Genomic DNA, 23,643 nt, shown 5'->3' with positions numbered 1-23,643 from the left:
ACAATAGAATGTATACAGTATATCCAAATTTGACATATTCAGGCCCATGCACCCTTTGGCAAGTTTACTTCTGCTCATTATCATGTATCCCACTGTATGTCAGTCAAAATTACGGGGAAATATAATCCTATCTAGAATGTTCAGCGTGATGAATATTTTATTTCAAATGCCTGATGAAAGTCATGATATGGAACTGAACGTTTTCAAGTTTTCAAGATAAAAACAATGCCGCCATTTCCATGGTCAATGGTGAACTTTTAGGTTTGATTGTGACTAAACTTCATTGGAGCAGTAATTATTGTAAATAATAACCGGGAGAGTCCCAGTGAGGAGGATGAGGATGATGATGCTTGATGATGATGAAGAAGATGATTGAGATGATGGTGCTTGATGATGATCATGATGATTATGATTGAGATTGTGGGGCTTGATGATTATGATGATTAGAGGAGGAAGAGGATGAAGAGGAGGATTGTCGATGATTAGAAGAGGAAGCGGATGACAGAGGTGATGCTGCTGCTTGTGATGATGATCAAGATGATGCTGATGATGATGATGCTGATGATGATGATGCTGATGATGATGATTCTGATGATTCTGATGATGATGACGATGGTGGTGGTGGTGCTTGATGATGATGGTGGTGGTGGTGCTTGATGATGATGGTGGTGGTGCTTGATGATGATGATGATGATGATGATGATGATGATGATTAATTATGATTATGGGGCTTGTTGATGATGATGATGATGATCGCTCTCTCTCTCACCCCTGCGCCTCCCTCCCCCTGGGGCGCCCTCGCCGCTGCCCCTCCCATGAGCAGCGTTGCCTCGGTGACTGCCAGTTTACGTGATGACGTAGGATGTATATGAGCGCAGGCGGCGGGATCTCTCTCCCTTTTACCGCCATCTGAGCGGAGTGTCTTTCTTCCCCGGGACCGCTTTACTGCGCAGCGCCGTCTAAACCTGTCCAGCCTCCGGCCACAGAGAGAAGGTAAGGGACGGGGACATGGACACGGCCTCAGCGCCGACGCCCCGCAACTTGTGCATCGTCTCGGAAGTTAAAACCTCGTTTGAGCCGCTTATGCCAGCGGACACGGCGGAGGGAGACGTCGCTGTCTCTGCTAACGCTTCCGAGCAAGTCAGACATCGGCAGCAGCCATCGAGCCTGCTCCACCATGATGTGTTAACGTTACACGCGTTTCCCAAAAATTCTCTATTCCAACAATCATCTATGTTCGCTTCCCAGGGAATAACCCGAGAATAACAGCATTGGCAGAAACAACATAACGTCAAATAGTTCCCACAATTGTCAGCGTTATTCGACATTTGTTGACACGTGTCTTGTATCTTGTATTTTCGGGACTCGACCTTAATTTTTTTTTGGAGGGTGATCCTCCGGGCGGGGAAGTGGTTACGAGGCTCTGGACTTTTAGGGACGCGGCGCAACGCGGCTGATTCCGATCGCCGGCCGGCAGCATGACACAACAAAAGCGGCTTCCAACGTGGTCCAGGCGCCCGTGGCACCACTTGTCCACTGGCCCACATTCTCTAAGCCCCAGACTGGTCCTCCCACAGGCTCAGACCCGGGTAGTGCGCATCAAGCTAGCAGCGCGCAAGCTAGCTTAACTAGCCGGACACAGCGAGGCAGCGCGTTGACAAGACCGGGCACAGGCCGGCTAAAGTTAGCCTGTTCTCTAGCAGAGGGGGTAGCCTGGTTTTGTGGAGGAGGCGAGGGGACGTTTATTTAGTTGACGTCTCCGCACGTTAGCTGTCTTCTTAGGGGCTGCATGCAGTTGTAAATATGTCAAGAGTAAAGAGAGAGCAGGCTCCCACCCTGCGCTTTTTGTTAGTCATTGGTGGCTCGCTAGACTTGAGCATGCAACACGTGGTCGCTGGGCAGGATTAGGGTGGGGGGGGGGGCTGGTACCAGAGAGGAGAATCAGTCTGATGGTTCACTTCGAAACATGCAGCTCCCACACAGAACCGATTGCATTTACTGTCTGGTAGTATCTGCTGGCTTTAAAAAAAACATGTGATTCATATGTCCCATGCATGTGTAGGAGTTACATGCCTCACTCAACATGTGCAGAGCTGTGGTGTTATCAGAGAAATCTCGGATCACGTGTCGAGACTTGGACAGATGTTGGCTTCTGGTGGAGATAGATGGTGGTGCTGATCGATTTTTACATGACAATATACCATGTTGTATTGAGCTATTCAATCACATTCAGGTATATTAGGAACCTTAGAGTCAGCAAATGATTAACACACTAGCAATAAATGTAAACTCTAACTCCCCACAAACATCATCATTGTAGGAATTAGAGCCTGGTCTCCCAGCAGACAGACATTTCTGTGCGTTTACAAAGGACTGCACATTGACTGAAAAAAATGTGATCACATTTTATGCAACAACAGTGTATTTGAAGAATGTGTGCTTCTGCTACTAAGAGCTTTCCCATCAATAATTTGGCGTTATATAGAGAAGACCAGGAAGATGGCTGTGTTGTTAGGTGTCATCTTACCTCAGATATTGTAGCGAGATAACAAGCACATGTGAAGCCGCTCACTTTGGGAGTATGTCGACTGAAAAGTGTAAGCTTCAGAATGTGTCACCATTTTAAGAAAGTGACAGAATGAAACTCTCAGTTGAGATGAAATGGGACATAATGAAAGTCTTAAATACACCCACCCACCCACACTCTTGATCAGTTATACCCGTATGAAGGACAAAATGGTTTGAGCTGTTCTGGATTTATTTTGAGATCAGTGAACTGTCACTTCACATCTGTGGTTGAATATTGTTGCTGTATAAGAGAATTTAGGACAGCTAAGATATGCAGGGGTGTTGGTGATTCAACGGCTTTGCTGAAAATATGTTTCAAAAATCCCAACGGCCCAAATGTCTCGTGGTATTGGTTTAAAATGTTGGTTCCCTGTGAGAAACGGTTTTATCTCAGTGTTTCCCTTTGTCTCTCGTACGTGACTCGGGCCGTTCAGAGTTGTGGGCCTCAGGAGTCCGAGCTGTGCTGCTGTTAAGTGTAGCCATTCAAGAGGGCAGTGATTATGGGATGACGGGTGAATGAAGCTCAACACTTGACTGGATGGAAAGCCAGCAGGTGGGCGGTTGTCGGACCAGGATTAGGAACCTATGCCACACTCTGAACCTTATCGAATTGTCACAGATTTTCAGGCTTTCTAAACAAACCTTTTTAAGAAAGAGCTTGCAGTTCGGATTTGGATAATGACCTATAGATTTCCCCCCCCACAAGAAGGTGCAATATGAATATCTTTTCTGAAAGAGAGACCTGGTAAGGGCTGGGCAATGTGGTTAAAGTAGGACCAACAGAGTTTGTTTATACTGGATGTATTACATCAACATGTATTGGACTGATCAGCTTCCTTGACCACACCTTCTCTTTTGTGAGAACCCTTGTTCCAATGTTAATAAAAAAGCCATGAGAGGAGTCAGGGGGCTGTAACTCGGAGGCGTGGCTGGGTAGTTTGGAACATGTGAGAAACTTTGTCCGCTGCTCAGTTTAGCATGGACAGTGACACAGAGCAGGTCGTTGGAGCTATAAGCCATGAGAAGCTCCTGTCAGTCTCACTGCTGGCAGAACAGGGAGTGCAGCAGAGCCTTGAAAGTCCCTAGAAGCACATTAATGGCCCCTTGAGGGAGCTACCTTGTGGGAAGTGCTACCTCTGCTTTAGCTGAGCTAAACTACAACAATTTCTCGGTCTGTTGGGGAGTCTCATGGGCAGCGTGGACGGACCGATTGGACGAGCCCATACAACATACAAGTAAATTCCCCTCAGCATCAATAAATATCTAACATTAAAACAGATTTTATAATTATAACTGTAATTTTTAACATTATCAGCATTGTCTGTGTTGCTCCAGCATCAGTATTGAAAACCTTTACCACTTCCTATTAACAGCTGATGTTGCTCGGTTTCATGTGACAAGCAGATTTCCTCCCGGTCTATTATTCACCGCAAGGCTTCAGGTTTGAGTTACAGCCACCTCAGTGAGTTTTGACACAGCCACTTCCAGGTCCTGATCTGTTGCCTTACTGTCTTATACTAGGGCCGTGCAATATGGCCGATCTCCAAAACTGATATCAGCCACTTCATATCCAAATAACAATATCACCATATTGCGCATTTTCAGCAAATTAAGTTATTAGTTTATATAGAATTACCACATGGTAAGGGCCATTTCTCGTAACATTTGAAAGGCAAATGTGAACATGGTCAAAAAATAAAAGAAACTAGTTAGGGATGGGCGTTCGATTAAATAGTCTTAATCAGTCGTCGGGAGAATTAATGACAAATTTTCGATTAATCATTCATATTTTCAAGTTAAAAAAATTCACTATTTATAGGCTATATTAAAATGAAGTGACAAAACAAAGCGTGTTTCCTCATTGAGATCTTCGTTACAAGATGAACAAAATAAGCGCTGCTGTAATCTTAAGCAGCGGAGCAGACAGCTAGAAGCCGGTGCTACCAAACACAACTGACCAGTAACTCACATACAACTTCAGCACCAGCCTACGGGTTTGTGTTGAGAAAGATGAGCATGTTAACATTCCCCGAGGTCAGATGTGAGCGCAGCCTGGTGACCGTCAGTCCAGCCGCCGAAAAAACTCGCTCTGACGGGACTGACGTCCCCGTGACACACAGGTAGCTCCGTGCTAACTTGGCTAGCCTGGCCGCGGCTCCGGTGTCTGCACTCCCCTCGTCTGTGTCAGACAACGCAGGCTCCTCGTCTCCCCCAGTCTCGGGGACAGCTTCGCAGTATTGGCAGTGAACCAAGTCATTTTTTAACTCAAAATGGACCCACTCTACACTTCGCCATGACCTCTTAATGTTTACTTCGGAAATGGAAATGCACGATAACTCGCAGGTAACTGAGTAGGCCTGTGGCGTTTTTTCTTTATGATCAATTAATCGATCGTCGATTAATTATGCCCATCCCTAAAACTAATTCTATACTCTTCAGATTGGCCTCATTCTATCACATTCTCTGGCCTCCATGCCTGTGGAGCCAAAACATCATCTAAATTATAAAGTGTGTGATCATTGAAGCAAAGAAATAAAAAATAGGACACAATATTAAGTGATTAGGCCATTATTCTATCAAAACACAAAAAACATCCTAATGGTTGCCTATTTTCAATGCAAGTTTACCCTGTCCATCCTCTCTGAAAAGAACACCATGGTTATCCATCTCTCTTAAGACATGGTTCTTGGAGCGAAAGGGGGTTGGATGCATCACAACCAGGATTGATCCTGTTTGGACAAAGATGGCAATGGATTTTAGCGCATATGGCCTGAATTATCCAAATTCTTTCTGTTTGTGTAATAAACATTCTCTACACACAGAGCAGGAAACAGTTTGTTTCAAAGCCTGTGATAAAAATGAGGAACCACAACCCAATTCTTTTGGCATATTTAACATTGTATTGATTACTTCCTGGACTAAAAGAATGAACATGATTACATTTTACGTTATCCACAACAGACTCATGGACAATGACTGATATTCAGGGCTTAAAGATGTGCTTTGCAGAGAGGTATTTTTCAATCTGTTCTGAAATAAAGTGCTTTTCACTGTTGAAATGTCAAAGTGGGGGAGAAAATGTTAGTAATACACTTCTTAAAAGCCTTCTGATTCTGTGTAGGCATTTTGCAAGGGAACAGAGTCAAACTCCATCCATTGAAAGTTTTAGTTTATGCTCCTCTTTACAGTGACCGGTAGACTTCATATAAATGCAGCATACATTTAAACAAAATTCTATTTTGCTGATGTGACAAGATTTAAACGGCTCAATCTGATCCAGCAGCCTCTAAGAATCTTGTACAGCTTAAGATGAGGTTTTAAAAGAAACCAGCTTTGATCGTTCATCAGGTACAGACTTTCGTGTTGCTGCATATGGTTCCTTTTTTTTTAAATATAATTTTCCTTTATACATGGTCATGCACACAGCCACCATTTGCTAGAGTGGGATTACTCGTAATGCTTGTTTTTATTTCCACCATAATGGTTGGGATGCAAAGCTTTTTACTGCCATTATGTAAAATAAAAAAATAAAAAACAACAGGTTAGTGATGAAACGTCTCTATCGTTCTGTTGTGTTTTTTCCTGATGTAGACAGGAAGTATTGCCACATATCCAAATGTTAAGTTTGAATAATTGGTACCATCTCGGGCATATATTTATGATTTTACTGAACCCAAGGCACAATGGCTGTGTACACCTGCATCTTATCTTGGTAGAAGTATAAATCCATTCAAGATGTAAAGAAGTTAAGAACTAACTTTTAATGAAGGAATGTTTTATTAGTGTTTTGTAATAAAGTCAAATGAACTAACTTGGCCGTCGCCCCTGTAGTGCTGTAAGCAATTTAAAATGAGCATTAAAGTGTATTTGTAAATGCTGTGTGACCCAGATCTGATTACGGTAAATGTTGGATCAAAAGTGATACATTTTTTTCTCCAGTGTTTCAGATCTAATCATTTTCTTATGTATCTTGTCTTTTCTAGCATCACCTGAAACTCAGCTAAAATGGCAGACATCGACAAGTGAGTACATTTTCCCTCAGTGATGACTGTAAACACCTGACCCCTCCTCCACCTGTCTCTTCTTCTGCTTTTGGTTGCATGTCTTGTCCCTGAAGTAGCCTCCAGGGGTCAGCGACGGTTAAAGTGAGAGATACACCAGCTGTGACATCACTGATGTAGGTGTGGTGCAACATTTTCAAACCCACAGGGGAGCCCACTGTCTCCCAAAATGCTGGAGAGTAAACAGATGTTTACCAAAACTACAGGTTTTTACTGTCACACCCACGCATTCAGTTTAACCATCAGTTTGATACACAAGTCACCACAGAACACATTGATTTACACTAATCCAGCCTTAGTTACCCTACTGTGGTGGTCACACACACAGGAATGGATACAGTATATGTCTCTTGCATCTAATCATATATTGCGCGACGTTCATTGCTGTTGCAATGTCCTGCTGCTGAATAATTGTAACCACTGCTGCTTTAGGGCCGAGACGGACGCACTTTAAAGGTCCTGTCGTCCTCAACTGTGCCAGAATCTCTAAAGAGTTGTTTTCTTTATTTATTTTGGAAGTCCTCACTGTGATATAAAGACACAGATAGTCTTTTAGGGTATTGGCTTGCATTGTCTTTTGCAGAAGTAAGTGTGCTGCGTACATATGTATGGCTCAATATTTTGCATTCTGAGGGACCTGTACCATCGTTGAAACTTATACAAGTACAGATTGGTCAATCTCTAAACAAGGTGCGGTGACTTGACAAAACCTCAAAGTCGGATTGGTTGTATTAAAATTAGTTGACTGATTAACACCCACGTGTCTGTGCCTCGTCTGACCTTCTCGTCTTCCCTTTGCCACCTCTGTCTCCCCGAGCAGCAAAGACCAGGCTGAGATGGACCCAGCAGATATGGAGGATGTGGAGGAAGTGGAAGAAGAGGAGACTGGAGAAGATGAAAACAGCAAAGGTGAGCCTATTTGCAAAACATGCAATATGGTGTCATTAACAACCTGAGTGTAGTTATTGGAGGTCTGTTTGTTAAGTCAAATCATTTGTGTGCAGTTTGGAAAGAGGAGTTCTGTCTTTAAAAGAAGAAATTTGTATAAATGAATAACGTTAAATTATTCAGGGTGTATATGAATGTTTTTATTCTGTTTCTACTTTTTACTGTTTTTGAACCGAGCAGGTATTTGCATGAAATGATGGGGGGCAGTAATCCATTTTATTTTTGGATCTGGATGCTGTTTATGCATCCTTTTGATGCTCAGTAAATGATTCAGACGTCTCCAATGTGTAAGCCAACTCCCGGCTCATTGAAGATGGATATAGATGGCTGTTTGGCCTTTCGTATTTATAGCAAGATTTAAAAAGTCTCTGAGAAGGCAGACTTGATAAAAGGCTCGTTCTGACTGCGTGCGAGTGAGCCGTCATAAGGACCACACACTCAGGAAAGCCTCACAAGAACTCTGGAAGCTGAGGGGAGATTAGAAATGCATGAGTAATACACAGACTGCTGGTGTTACCGTGCGGCGCAAACTCTTGTTAAGAAACCACTCATAACACACTGACGCATCAAGGCTGCTATGAGACATGAGTAACAAGCTAAAAGGACCCGCACGTCTCGCTCTGAAGATTTGTGAAAGTGAACCGATGTTTCTAATCCAAAGGTGAAAATACATCTGCTGGCATACAGTGTAAATTATACAGTATCTCGCTTCCTCAGGTTTATTCACTGTCAACAGTTGAGCTTTTTTCAAAAAATGGGGATGCATAAATGTTGCCTTAAAATATGTTTGTCGGTGGTTGGACCAAAGCTTTCCATAAGGACAGTCTTCTCCAGAAATGCACTAAAAGTGTTGCACTTTTCATCTATATACGCCACACACATCATTGTGTCTTATTGAATATATTAAATATCTTTTGATTTGCACTTGCGCTGTTCTTGTTTTAAAATAGGCCTAAACGTAGGGACTGATGGGTGTGCATGAATCCCAATTGCAGCTTTCTTGAGTGCTTCATCCCAACCACTTACAGCTTGACACGGCTCCTCCTTGGGTTCAGAGCAACACATACATAAAAAAGACATTAACTTGCAGTTTAGATGCAGAAGAAGAAACCTAATTCACTCTGGGTTAGCCATACTCAAAAAAAGTTTGGATGCAACTGGTTTGTGATGAGCATTAAATCAGGAGCAATCATTCTGTAGCTTCCATGAAGGAATATCTAGTGTAAAAAGATATTACTCGCTTCTTCTTGAAAATAACAGGCTTCAAACATTTATACCTTCTGTTTAGACCTGCAGAGGGCAAATCCTGGATAGTTGTTGGATGGATTTTGAGTGGAGTATCTTTAAGAGCCATTTTTATTCTGAAGCACTTTTTGCTCAAGGTTACAAAGTGTATGGAAGTCACTAGAGACATAAAGTATAGCTACTTGCAAAGTTGACATTGACCTCTAAAAGCTGTACTCTGTGATGACGGCTAATTCTCACTGATTTATCAAACCAAAGTGGTATTTTGTATCAAATCATTCAGCCAGTACATCTTATGTTATTTTCTAGACAAGCAAAAGTCTATTTATTTGACTGCATGCAGAGTCTTGGACAGCTGATCTATTTGAGCTGCTAACACACCACAAGCAAAATGGCCAGGATGTGCCAACAGAGAAGAGGGACTTCCAGTCTCTATAATCTCCTCACCTGCCAGCAGCAATCGGGCTGAGCTTTGATAGGCACAAGCAATGTGTTGTAAACTCACATCGTACCATATGTCACCTGTCTGCTTTTACAAAAGGAGAGGACCCTTTATTATTGGAGACTGGCACCTCTTATGTCTCTGCTGCATTGGCTGTTATTTACTCAAATGAACAACAAAGTATGCAGGAATCACAACAGGTGAAACTGCTGTTGTACTCTGCTACACCATTATTCTGTGATGTGCAATATAACTCAGGGAAAACTCAGATGTTGTTAAAGGATCAGGTCACATTACCGAGTACAAAGAGTTAAAATCATGTTCTAGCCTTTTTGAATCCTGTCCTGAACCTGTTCTCATCCAAATACGACCCAAATGACTCTTTCATGCTCCTGAATTTGTCTGCCCTCATCTTAAACTACTGACCACTCTGTGTTTTGTGTGCTCAGCTCGTCAGCTGACTGTGCAGATGATGCAGAATCCACAGATCCTGGCTGCGCTGCAGGAGAGGCTGGACGGGCTGAACGGCTCACCATCGGGGTACATGGAGAGGTGAGGGAATGACTCATTTTGACCTTCTGGGCAATTTTGTCGTGTAGCAGAATAAGATGCAGCATAATTCCGATGTTCAGCATCTGTAAGGACATGAAACTTTTTAAGTAATTCATCTGCCTCGTGGGGGGGGCGACATCCGCCAATAAGTTATCTCACCATGCTAGATATCGTTCAAATTGATCAGTCGACTGATTGATCAATATATTGTTACTTTTACTTGCAGACAACCTAACTATTCAATCTTTTGGCAAAAGGCTGTTAAAAACGTATTATTGGCCAAACTACAGTATTGTTTTCAAACATTCCCTCATTATTAACATTTGATTGTTATGTTATTTTTTTGTTTTTAATCTTGGTAGCTTTTAACCAGGCTGTTTCATTTAGTTGCTTTGGGCTAGGATTTAGAATCTGTGGATGTTCTTGTTTTTCCAATTACTTACATACTGTGTTAATTAGTTTAGTAAGTGGTGACTGTTCCCTGTTGAGTAGATGTGCTTTCAGACAACTTAAGTTCAAGTGAGGTTCAGTCATTCTCATCTGTAGCAGCAGTGTTCCACTTAAACATGAAGATGCATTCAGCCTGATACTCAATAGCTGAGCCCATACTGAGTTAATAGTCAGGTTTCATTGTACTGCTGAGTCTCATGCATGAGGGGAATGTCAAACCTCAGCTCACATTAGGTCAGGTATTAGTCGTCTCAATAACAGGGAAGCAAGAGGGAAAATTGGCCCAGATTCAGAGAGTTCACTTTGTGCAGAGCAGCATAACAGGCAGCCTGTCGACAGCCTGTGTGATACATTGTTTATCTCTCGAATTTGATTGGCTCAGTCGAAGGATAGAAGATGGAGAGCGTTACAGGCAACGTGTCCCTACTTAGTAAGCATCCATTGTATCCTCAAACATAACCCTTTCCTACTAAAAGACTTGAGACAGAAACGTTTGACGACAGTGTCAAAAAAGACAATTGTCAATCCCTTCCAAAAACAAAAGAAAAATGCTTGAAGACTAAAGTTTTTTTTGTAAAATCCCTCAGCGAAGAAGTACAGCCATGACAGGAGATTCTGTGTAGTGTGTATTTAGTCGTGTGTTGTGGCTGCAGGGCCACCGCCCACTGTACCTCAGGACCATCAGGAAGCAGCACTTTCATCAACTTGTCAAATAAATGTAACCGAAAAACTCAACAGTTTGATCAGGGAGGCTTAACAAGCATCCACATGCTAGAATAGTGCTGACGTTTTCATTTACCACACTGCAGAGAAACCTAACTCTGTGTTTGTGTTGAAACGTTATTGTTGCACTATGAAGCATACATTTATTTTATTTTATTATTGTATTAAGTCATTTACATTAATGCCATATCAATTAACTACAGTCTTATTCCCTCATTTTATATACATATAAGATAAGATGGACAAATGAGTTTGCACGGGTGCCTTAAAGAGATCTGCATTAATAAACTAACATTGCAAACTTCAACTACAGTGAATGAATATGATGAAAGATGTATAAAACCTGTAGTTATTAAATATATACAAGATGTAATAAGAGAACCTCCCATCGGTCCTGACGTGGAGTTGGACATAATACCTCAACAAGCAGCTCTTGTTTGGTCTGAAATGATTTATCAACTGATTCATTAGTTTACGCTCTTTCAGCAGTAATAACTTGTCAGATAAGTGTTATATCTTTGGCTTTTGGACTTGTAATAAAACAAGCAATCGCACATGTTATGTTATTTATTCTGGTTATTTATGATCAGTCAAAAAAAACACCAGATTATTTATTAGCCCTGCTTATAAGCAGTTAGCGAAGCATATGTTCTAATCAACAGAAACAACATTATTATGGTACAGTTTATAGCTGAACTTCAGGGTGGAGAATATAAGTAAATTGTTAGAATCCAATGGTGTCCAGTTGGTTGGAATTAATTAACGTTTCATCTATAAGGGATTTTAAAAGGCCATTTTTAAAGATTTACATTTGTTATTATGCTGTCGAGGAAGCATCCAGAGCAAGAATAAGGCAGTGAATCCCTCAAGCCTAAACTAATAAATCTGTATACATATAAGACACAGTTTCTTCACTGCTAAATGAAGCAAATGTCACTAAAATGTGTTCTTGGCTTGGTTTCAGTTTGTTTAAAGAGCGTACTGGGAAGGCCACCCTGGCTCGTTTGAGATCCTCTGGGGAGAGTGCTCCCCTGCAGTGTGTCGCTCGGCTCTAAAGCTCTCAGCAGATTAACTTCAGAGGCAGAGTCCTCTCTGTTACCACGTCCTCCAAATTGAGCACATTTTGTCCCATGTTTTTAAATTTAGAAGCCTGGAAGCAGAAGAAAAGCACAATAACACAATGATATACATATCTATCTTTAGGTTTCACAAACTCAGCAGTCCAGCTGTATTCACTTTAATTTCATAATATGAACTGGTTTACAGCTTAAACATTAGTTTTGATAGGAAAGGAGAATGTTATGATATACTTCTCCCATTAGGGACTTTATTTTTAGGCTGGTGTTCATGCATATACAAATGCCGTTCTAAGTTTTATAATTGGCCCTAAGCCAGTAGCTGTTCCATGTTGTCGTCAGTCCAAGTAAAAAAATCACTGGTCTGAAACTGTTTTCGCCTTTAATGTAGCCTTTAAACCACAGAAAATATTCTAACAGTCCCTATGGCCTCATACCATGTCCTTTCCAGGATCTTTCTTTCTCCCGGGATTCCCCTCACATCTTCTCTGCTTCCCTCTATCCCACAGTTTACCAAAGGTTGTAAAGAGACGCGTAAACGCCCTGAAGAACCTGCAGGTGAAGTGTGCCCACATTGAGGCCAAGTTCTACGAAGAAGTACACGAACTGGAGAGGAAGTACGCAGCGCTCTACCAACCCCTGTTTGACAAAGTATGTAATTTGTATACATTCTTTATTCTTACTTTGAGTATTGACAATGTTAATGTAGCTGTTATATTTTTGCAGGTTTACATCAATATGGACAATTGTGTGGAAGATTTAGTCCTATTACACAAGTTCAAGAGTAATTTTACAGATGCACATGAAGTCAACGATCATTACAAATTGTGTAAAATGGGGTCAATGATCGCCTCAGGTATTAGATCATAAATGTGACCAGATGCTTTGTATCTGTGGGAAGGTTCAGATTTGTTCCATCAGTCTGTAGAACTTTGATCCAGAACTCTCTTTTCCCTTTTGTGTTTTAGTGAACTACAGGCTCTCTTCCCGATATTTACCAAATATTTGTCTTTATTGTGGATCTATTAGCGATTATGGTCATTAAGTCTCAATCATTGAGGAGGACACATGTCTGCTTACACCCTGGAGATCTTTTTTTTTAACCGTTAAAGTCTTTATATTACCTTATACATAAGCTCTCAGTTCCTGTGTGTACTTGCTTGTTTAGAAGCTACCCAATTTTTGAGGGGGTTTCGACCCCTGCTACAGATTATGTAAAATACAAGACATGCTTGATGCGTTCTCAATCGGAATCTGTAGCAAAATCAAAGATTAAAAAAAAAGAGAAGGCCGTGTCGTCAATGTGGGAGTAAAACTGTCCTGACACTTCCTGTAGTTACACTTATGAAAACTCTATCTTTAATACTTTTGTAGGTCACATGACTCAGCAGAACTGATGTTGTTCAGTAAGGTAGAATGACCCTGCTCTCAACCTCCCCTGTGTGAGGAGCCAGTTTGTTGTCGGTCAACCCGCACGTTTCCCAGGTCCCTAATGCAGCTTTTCAGGCACATTTGTTTTTGTGTAAACAAACCGAGGAATGAAGCAGTGGCCAGTGTTTTCATTTTCTGCCCTTCCAGTGAAAATATCAAGACAGGATCACGGAAACAACTCGCTCTTAATTTAACAAAAACCCTTATTTCCTTTGTTTGTAATCTTACATTTTTGTAAAAATCCCATCCCATCACATGATGGAACACAGAGATGATGATGTAATGCACGTTACTTCAGAGCCACAGCTAACCTTCTCCTCTCCCGTTGACAGAGAAGTGACATAGTGAAAGCAGCTTACGAGCCCACAGATGAGGAATGTGAATGGAAAGCAGATGAGGAGGAAGAGCTCACCGTAAGTAAGCAGGTACAGGTGACGTTTAAACACCTGCATGATTCCTGGCTGACAAAATTTTTAACCTTCTGCTTACATTTCATGCATGTATAATCTTTGCTCAACGTAAATTTATTAAGGTTCACTTAATAAAATGGAAGCACTGCAGACGGCTAATAATTAAAGAAGGATTTCAAGTTACTACCCCTGGTTTCAGTCGCAGAGCGGCAGCAGACTTAATGAAATCATTGTAGTGATTTATTGCCACTATAATTGTAGCTATTCTTTTCTTCATCTGGTCCCCAGGGCTGTCATCTGTGTGGAAAGCTTGTGTTGACATAGTCAAAAACAGCAAGTGGTTGAGCAAGCCTTATTTTGATCAGGAAAATGTCTCCTTTTAATCAGGATGAAATGAAGGAGAAGGCCAAACTAGAGGAGGAGAAGAAGGACGAGGAGAAGGAAGACCCCAAAGGCATCCCCGAGTTCTGGTTAACAGTTTTCAAAAACGTGGACCTGCTCAGTGAGATGCTGCAGGTAGGTTCATCCAGACTGCTCGTAGCTAGCCTGAGAAAATGGGTCACTGTCAAGATGTGCTTCCATTAATCAAAAATCAGGGTGTGCTTCCACCTGCTGGCCATCTAGTGCAGAGCAGGGGTTTGCAGGGGGAGTGTTATAACAAAGTATGTGGCACTTTCCCAGTCATGTTTAAAAAAACAGACCTGGCTCTTTTCTGCCCATTTCTGGATGATCTAACGCTCTGGTGCTGTCTCTCTTCTTCAGGAACATGACGAACCCATCCTTAAACATTTACAAGATATTAAAGTTAAATTCTCAGATCCAGGACAGCCCATGGTGAGTAAGCCGACACGCGGCAACATGGCGTAAAGCGATCTGTTTATTAAGCAAGCGAGTTGTATCCAATCACGTCTCTTTTCTTCCTTCACCCAGAGCTTCACGTTAGAGTTCCTCTTTGAGGCCAACGACTTCTTCACAAACACAGTGTTGTCAAAAACCTACAAGATGAGATCAGAGCCCGATGAGACCGACCCCTTTTCTTTTGACGGCCCCGAAATCATGTGCTGCACAGGGTGAGTACTGCTAGTGTGACATGCTGCTTTAGTTGCTCAGTGTTGGCATTGTTTGGTTTAGGTGAAAATGTTTGTTATTGGTGTTTGTGAAAGGTTAATCAGATGACCCATGGGTTGAGCGTACAGGCAAACGTCTATTGATCTGTTTGTTTCTAATTGGAAAACACTGACAGCCAATCAGCGACCAGGTTTACTTGCCGACCCCTGATTTAGGTAAATATGTTGTTATGGCCGTTTAGCAGAGCTCTTGACAATTAGGTGCATATGCGGATTGACTGCATTGCCTCACAATTAACATGCTCTTCTGAAATGCAAGTTTGAGATACTCCTCGGGTGATTGCTTGAATGATCGATGTAATAATCGATAGTTTTAGCCCTAATTGTTACATTATTTTGTTTTGCACTGGTCTTCATTTTGAGTAGTAAATCCCTGTTTATTTGATGTCATACTGTCAGAGTTTATTATTCCGTCTTTCATACATGAGCTGTTATTTGCTGAAATCCCCCCCCCCCCCCCCCCCCGCCCCACAGCAACCAATATAATCTGCACCAAACATTTTCTCATCGTGACCTCATTATTTTCTGACTCACCGTTTATGTGACCTCACCACTTGCATTCCTAAAATAAATTTAAGCTGATTTATTTGAATCTCTAATTAGATTTGACAGTTTGAAATTGGTGGATGCTGACTGCTTACTGTCGCTGCCTCCTCCTGTTTCACCCCAGTTGCACGATTGACTGGACAAAGGGCAAGAACGTCACGTTGAAAACCATTAAGAAGAAACAGAAGCACAAGGGTCGCGGCACCGTCAGGACAGTCACCAAAACCGTCCCCAACGACTCCTTCTTCAACTTCTTCACTCCACCAGAGGGTAAGAACGATGGGGCAGAAATATGAGGGATCATGTAACCATTGAATGAAAACTACTGTTTATTTAAACAAACCTTATCCATTCTCCTTCTCTTACAGTTCCAGAAAGTGGAGAGCTGGTAAGTCATTGTTCTTTCAATTGTTAATGCATTTAAATAAACTTCAACACTGACTCCATCACTGGATAATACTACTGCCGTCAATCCAAATTTGCAGAACTGAACAAATCAACTGTTTGATCGTTTTTAATTATCTGGTATGATGTCACCAAACTGCAGAAAGCTTACTCTTACTCTAAATCTGATTCCTTATATCATCACCACTAAAACCAAAACCCTACATACTGCCTGACAGAGAACTCTGGCAGTTTTTCTCTCCTTTTAAATTGATTTTGGCAAAATAATCAGTCTTTTTAAAGTGCCCAGTTGTAGTTGTTCACAGAGGGACATAGCGTAAGGGGACCGATAGCCTCAATAGTGACGCAATTTAAAACTTACCACCCCCTGATTACGCAATGGAAAATGTTGCTGACAAATCATTTTAAAAATCAATGTCCAATACTCAACTAAACAATGGTGTAACTTCCTATCAAACTCTAATCTAAAAATTGTACAGGCTGTGGTTGTTCAGCCAAAACGTAATGATGCCAACGTAGCTTTTATTTCACCCCAGAGTAGTGCTAATCTTTAAGGGACATAACAGGACATGCACAAATAAAATGTCTGTCTTTCTTCAGGATGAGGACTCGGAGGCAGTTCTGGCTGCTGACTTCGAAATCGGCCACTTCATCCGTGAGCGGATCGTACCTCGGGCCGTGCTCTACTTCACAGGAGAGGCCATAGAGGATGATGATGACGATGTGAGTATCATTCATTTCGCTTGGCAGGACTGCACACTGAATTTAGAAGTTAAGGCTTCATCCATACTACTACGTTTCCGTTTGATATGAATCAAATCTGCTGCTGATATGTTTGGGAAAGCTGCTGGTCCCAGTTAAGTTTGAAAACTTCTTGGCTGTGTTTTTATTCGCGTCGAGGAGGAACAGTTATGTGTGGAAACAATTAGATACACAACGTTGTAGTATGGATGTGTCCTTAGATAACATTGCTAAGTTCCTTGGCAGTTGGGTATTCTTCATAACAAATGTTTATCATCTGTTTTCTAACCAATCCTCACTTCTTCTTTTTTTTTACAGTATGATGAAGAGGGAGAGGAGGCTGATGATGAGGTGAGACTATTGAGGGCACTGCACAGTTAACTACTGAGAATGATCGACCACAGTGAGATGTGGTTTTATTGTTGTGGTAAATGTGATTAAGAGCTTATTGTGGTTGTGTTGAGGGAACCCATTAAACTGAAGTCTCTGTGCTGTGTGTGCAGGAAGGTGAGGAGGAGGCTGATGAGGAGAACGACCCCGACTATGATCCCAAGGTGAGTTCATTCCCCAGCACACACACTCACCCTCCCTCTAAAGATCTCTGGTGTCCCGAGAAAGACCTTACTCAGCTGTTCTCAACTTAGTTGGCTCAGGATGCTCTTTCCAGCTCTGACTGGAGGCCATGGATAGCCTGCAGTGATCGCTCTGAACCTTTTGACAGCTCATGAGTAAATAATCTGTCGTTATCACAGTAAGAAACCTTTCGCACGGCACCATCCGGTGCCCTCTGGGCGTCCTGAGCTGCTGGAAGAGAATGGCTGTCTTAAATTGACTTGATTTCAACATACAGAATACATACTGTCAAATGCATCGCATTGTGCTTCCGCTTTTATTTTGTTGTCATGATCTAATTTGGCTCGTTTTAACCTGATCTTTACTTGCATTTTCAGCATGACTTTTCACCAGTCAATTAAGTCCGACTGCTGCATGTTGTAACTAAAACCAGCTAACTAAAAGCAACACACAGATTCAGCATGCTTAAAAATTAGATTAACACATTAAGATCTAAATAGGGGAATAATAAAGCCCTCTAAACCTGAAGCTTTGTTTGAAATCTATTTTCTGAACATATGAGACATATTTATAGACAATTCGGTAGCTTAAATATTCTAGTTTTACTATAAATCATTGCAACATTAATGCACATTTTTTTATAAAAACAAATAAATCCAACCAACCCTGAGAGACCTGCATTTTTTTTGGCAGGCTAAGATCACTAACAAACAGTTACTCGCCTTTCCTGCGAGTATTGTAGCAAACTCTGTATTTCATCACAAACCTGTCTTGAAAACAATGACAATCGGATAAGGCCTGCGATATACTTGCTGTCTACCTACACAAAGGTAACAGCTGGAGCATACCAGTCTACGGCACAACACTGGACCCAAACTAAAGGGTGTAGAGCGCTTTTCCCGAAAGTCTCAGTAAGTTTCACCACAGATGGAGGATAGGCGAAAGCAGCCAACTTGTGTGCGCGTTGTGCTCATCCAGCTCTAAATAGAGATGGACGCAAATGGCACATCTGGTCTTCAAGGTGTTTTCATGCATAGGTTGCAGCAGGTCTAAATGGGTTAACAAGATTATCTGAACATTGCTGCCTCATGTAGTTGCATTATTTAGTGTCGGGTACTGGCACACCTGTAAAAATGTAGATGGTGTGAATGAAGTGCAAACCTGCAGAGGCGTGCTGTAATTCCCCTGAGACAAATGGCAGGTCCTCTCCTGTCGGCTCTGTTTATTCACTGACCTTCTGTGTCACCTCTCTAATGACGGAGCTAATTGAGCTTCAAAAACTACGAACAAGCAAAGTGAACAAAAGCAGCTCAAGCTCCGGTAAACTGAATCTCTTAATACATAATGTGCTTAAAGTGTAAAGCTAAACTTTCTTTATGGCAGATGCCCAGTTTGTGAACATTATAAATGAATATTTGAATCCACATACACAGTTTTAGGGCCTCATGTTATATTCTGCCTTATTGAGCTCGAGTTAAAAATGTTCTAAATCAAACCGGAGCATTTCCCACTAGTTTATATAAACCTGCATGACTTCTGCTTCTTCTTTGCTGAACCAAAAAAAAAAAACATCTTTGACATTCTGTATTCTGCTAGTTTTGCTTTTTATTTTTTATTTTTTTCCTATTCATCAATGTTTCTTCATCTCCGGTCACTTTGGCATCTTGTGTCAAGCTACTCTTTAAATTTTTCCTCACTAGGTGTAAATGGTGACAGTAGAAAAATAACCCTGTCCTGGTAGGTAAAGCTTGTGAATTGTCAGCTTACTACTACCATCACACCCCCACCTCTTTACTTTCCCTCCTGTTTTTTCCATCGTGTACCCATCTGTCTGCACCCCCCCACCCCAATCATGAACACCCTTTTCTCTTCTGCCGCTGTGCTGCACTCCCCCCCCCCCCGATCTTCTAACTCACCGGTTTGTTGTTGGTTTTTTTGAAGTTTAACCCATACCAAGCTCTGCATTTGCACCTGTATCACCTCTGTATGTTGAAATAGTCCAACCCTCCCTTTTCTTTTCCTCCACCATGTTGAACTTCTCCCGTCTACAAACTTCGTCTGGTTTTTGAGCTTTTATTTGTCAGGTGGAGGATTCGTCTGCCACGAATGCTGTGTTTTATTTGTGGATGTTTGTTTTAAGATGCATTGAGTCACCATTGGTCCATTTCTTCCTTTTTTATGTTCCTCCCTTTTCCACATTAGTCCTGTCTGCTCCCATGTCTCTATAGATCTGCTTTTAGTGCTGGGATAACGGCCTTGAATGTCTGTCTGCCTAGGGACTAACAAATAGTGGGCAAATATCCAAAATACAGGGAAATAGTTTGCAAGAGCAGCCTGTTTTTTTAACATTTATATTAGGGAACATGATCTCTGGCACCATATTTTAAAAATAAATGTAGCTAAGTCTTTAAATGGATAATACATTCTAGTCTACATTTATAGATATTTCTGGGGAACTTTGTTGAAAATTCAGTGTAAACTGTCACACACAAAGTAATATTATTATCCTCAAAACTTTCTGGAGTTGCCTAAAGGCCAGTTGTGTTTCACAGTGGTGAAAATGACCTTGCACTGTGCAGTCAGTATGACGTCAGGCCACGGAGAGCAGCCTGAACAGCTGCAGATTCAGCTGCAGATTGCCATCACCTCTACAAGTGTCTAATGTCTGCTGGAAGGACGCCTTACCTCAGATATGATGGGCTCTTAATTATCCTCCTGTCTGACACAGTGAAGATTTTTCCTGTGCTTTTGACAGCTAATTAATTTGAGCTCAGTGGCCTGGGGTTGTTTAAAGTGTTTACATTTATCATCCTGTTGCAGCGACACCAAAAATACACACCACTGGCAGACATCAGATGTGTAGTTATCTCCTCAAGTTTTATGACCTTTGTATACTCGTAAAATGAGCCATTAGACTTCAATTTCCCTATCTCTGTCCTAATATTGGGTTTTCTATTAGCCAACATGAAAACCTTGAATCAGTCACAGTGGAGATGATGTGTTTTAGAAGGTTTTCAGAGAAGCATATTCACTGGAAGTTCTTAAATCTGGGCTGTTGTTGATTAGAGCCAAAGCATTGTCCAGACTTCTTCAGCTGATATCAAACAGAAAAATCCTATCCGTCTCATTGTAAAGATTTCTGAACTTGTAGTTAGTCACAAACCCATCATGTTTAATGATACTGCATGAAAACTGGGCTCTCCACAGCAATGCAAGGGAGAAAAAACAACTTGATTGCTTCAAAGATATTTGTACTATTAAAAAAATTCAGCTCCCATCAAGAGAAATGTCACTCAACACCAAGTCAAACGTCCATCTTTGTGAACAGTCATTGGTGCAAACCCCATAATCAGGGCACCATATACATGTCTGCCTTTATCCCGTGGACAGCACTCGTGAAGACATGAAATAAATCATCTGCTAGAGATGGAACAAAGATCGTTGGAGGGTCATTGCCTTTCATGGTTGGAATCTAAATCCTAAAACCTTGGGGCCGCCATGTGGTGCAGATCTATTATTTCTACCTGCTTATTGAGAGGCTGATGATTTATGCACTTCTGCAGTCATGGCACCAATAAACAATACAAACCACAGTTATCACCGTCTGTCCACAGTCAATGTTTCATTCATTTTGTTCATTTGTTTTATTCGATTTTTTTAAGCTTCGCTTAAAATAGTTGAGACGTGACACTTTTCAGACTCTATTTAGATTTCTGAAAGCTTGTTGAATGTTTTAGGTGTTGAAGTGGCTTGGCTGTGTGTAGTGTGTGTGTGTGTTACTTTGTGTGTGTCCGGAGTGACTTTCATATTAACAGCTCCCCTTCACATCCCTGTGATTTTCTTCCAGAAGGATGCAGTCCCCCCAGCTGAGTGCAAGCAGCAGTGAAGCCTGGCCTGGCTGTCTTGAGGATCAACTGCACTGTAACGGCTTCTCAAATTAAGAAATCCTAAAAAGAGGAAAAAAATATATAAAAAAATAGTTACTTACCGCCTTATAATGTTTTGTATTTTTCTTGGTAGAGAATTTGAAGAAGAAAAAAAAAGGTTTCAAGATTTTTGTTACAAAACCTCATGGTAATATACTGGGAGCTGTGTGGCTCAATATACATAGTATTTTACTAGACCTGTTTTTCCTTCTCTTCTTCCTTCTCTGTAAAATAGATAGAATACAGGAAAAAAACTTCCCTCAAAAAGCATGAACTTGTTTCTTCACTGCTAAACTAGTTTGGGTTCTTGTGAAGTCTTTTGTTGTATTTGCTCTTAGACAACAGCTGTGGTTCAGACTGCATCACGGTGACGTCAATTTATAAACTCCCCCTTCCACCTCTCGCTCCTACCAAAGTTCCAGGTTCGGTTAGCTCTGGTTGTAAAAGGTGAAATCTTTTTTTTTTAAATATATATTCCTAACGGGGGCCTTTAGCACTTGTAAAAAAAGCATTGTAGCCTTTCAAGCCCTGGAGATGGAGGACTGATTTGACCGGCAGCCGGGTGTCCACTCCAGTTTTTACAATCTTGCGGAGTGTGGGATCTCCCTGACGTTCCACTCGCGATACATTCCAGTGAGCAGACTGGCTGGCAGCATCGGTGAACTTCCCTCAAAACGAGTCCACTTTCTCTCCAACTGCACAGACTTGCCCCAAACCGACCAGAAGTGAAGTTAGTTTGGACTTGATCACATCCCACCTGGCCGAGTCTCTTCAACATTCCAGAGAAATTCTTTTTAGATGAGGAAGGTCATGAGATGGTTTGGTAGGATGGCGCGTTCTGGCCTCTTTGCCCCAGTATTCCAGTGCTTCAGGCTCCTTGTAGGCTCGCAGTAGCGTGGCTGTCGTTTCTATTGCACTTTGTACTAGTGTGTGGCGTGCCAGTGGCGTCCTATCATCGGTTAACTGAGTATTCCCTGTGAGCAGCACTTTGACGACCCCGCCTGCCTCCAATGGAACAGGGAGGGTGCTGAGGCCCCTCTCTGTGGATGGGCCACCTTTCTTACCGGGGGAGACACGTTTGGTTTTTCAGAAAAGAACGATGTTGGGCAGATGTAGCACAGCGGACGAAGAGGAAAAGATTATGAAGTGTTTACCGACATATCAGGTTCACCAAACCCCGCCCCCCTTTTTCTGTTCTCAGTTTATGACATTTACCTCTGGTGTGGCCAATTAGTGACTGGTCAGGTGATTCGTGGAACTCAGTCTAGGCCCTGAGCTCCACGTTCATTTTATCACTGTGAAAGAATGAGGGCAAAACGTGACAAGGCCGTTACAGCTCCAGTGACCGACCGCCCGCCCCACCCCGACCCTCCCTTCATTACCCAGAAGGCCTCAGAGAAGTACGTCAGAGCAATATTTAAAGTAAGGAGGAGGGACCAAGCATAAACCATAGCCTGCCTCCTTCCCAGTCAATTCTTAATGCCTTTTTAGTTGTGAAAACAGCCAAGTGTTGGTTGTCGGGCAGCATCGTGTCCACTGTGGAGAGCCAGGGTACTTCTCAATCTGCAGGGAGTATTCAAATCCTGTCCATTGGAAAAGGACGTGACAGGGTTCTGTAGGGTCCCTCCGAGCAGCTGTTGTCAAGGCAAAATGCTATGCTACAAAAATACTAATGTACTCAATAACTGTACGTGTATGTTCATGAATAAATTGGTAAAACAAGTCTGGTGTTGACTTGATTTTGTTCCTCCATCAAGGTGATTTGAGCAAATGCCTCAATAGAAAGCCTTTCGCCAGCAGAGGGCGCTATTTCTGTGAAATGGATCAGCTGTGACACTTAATGGAAAAAAAGGGTTGAGTGGTTCACAATTGAATTAAATATGACCAGGTTAAATGCATAAAATATCACCCAAACAGAAGACAGCCGTTGATTTGCTGATGTAGAGTTGACCAGAACATGAAACTTCAAAAAGTCTTTAGAACACTGGTTACAATGGTTTTACACATACAACCTTGGAGAGGAAAAACACTTCAGTTCGGCCTTTAAAATTCAAATGTCAATACATTCAGCCTGCGGTCAATATATTAAACAATAAAATAAAGTGTTTTTCTGGTTTTGCATGCTCTCTTTTCTTTAAGGGGAAAAACCAAAGCAGCCAAAGAGCGAAAATACATCTAGACCTGAGGACTTTGACATCCCATTTTCAGTGTTCTACGTTAAACTGATTGGTTTGAAGTATTACAAGAAGCAGCATCACGATAAAGATGGTCAGAGTTGAGCAGGTAGAATTTAGTACTTAAAATACATATACTGTTTGCATGCAAGTATGTAAATAGTGTGTATATATATAGATATCATTTTTATGTTGTGCATATGTATGTGCGTATATATACATATAGTGCGTGTGTGTATATATGC

At 41.7% G+C, this 23,643-nt stretch overlaps 1 protein-coding gene across 5 annotated transcripts; it reads left to right on the top strand.

Annotated features, from left to right (window-relative positions):
- The first annotated feature begins 861 nt into the window (after positions 1-861).
- nap1l1 (nucleosome assembly protein 1-like 1) lies at positions 862-22,946 on the top strand. 5 transcript variants are annotated; one of them, XM_062382544.1, is made up of 16 exons: positions 862-993; positions 6,552-6,590; positions 7,450-7,538; positions 9,714-9,816; positions 12,575-12,716; positions 13,829-13,921; positions 14,294-14,422; positions 14,669-14,740; positions 14,837-14,976; positions 15,704-15,849; positions 15,948-15,967; positions 16,585-16,707; positions 17,044-17,076; positions 17,229-17,279; positions 18,999-19,035; positions 21,146-22,946. In XM_062382544.1, exons 2-15 carry the CDS (start codon positions 6,574-6,576, stop codon positions 19,002-19,004), a joined length of 1,164 nt encoding a protein of 387 aa, XP_062238528.1. In that variant the 5' UTR covers positions 862-993; positions 6,552-6,573; the 3' UTR covers positions 19,005-19,035; positions 21,146-22,946. The 5 variants fall into 5 exon arrangements, with proteins under 5 accessions (XP_062238528.1, XP_062238527.1, XP_062238526.1 ...); XM_062382543.1 differs by lacking the exon at positions 18,999-19,035 and having other exon boundaries at positions 13,829-13,909; positions 21,149-22,946; XM_062382542.1 differs by lacking the exon at positions 18,999-19,035 and having other exon boundaries at positions 13,829-13,909.
- The last annotated feature ends 697 nt before the right edge of the window (positions 22,947-23,643 follow it).

Source organism: Platichthys flesus, chromosome 23 (genome assembly GCF_949316205.1).
Source record: "Platichthys flesus chromosome 23, fPlaFle2.1, whole genome shotgun sequence".
Lineage (NCBI taxonomy): Eukaryota > Metazoa > Chordata > Actinopteri > Pleuronectiformes > Pleuronectidae > Platichthys > Platichthys flesus.
This window is presented reverse-complemented; position numbering and strand designations above follow the sequence as displayed.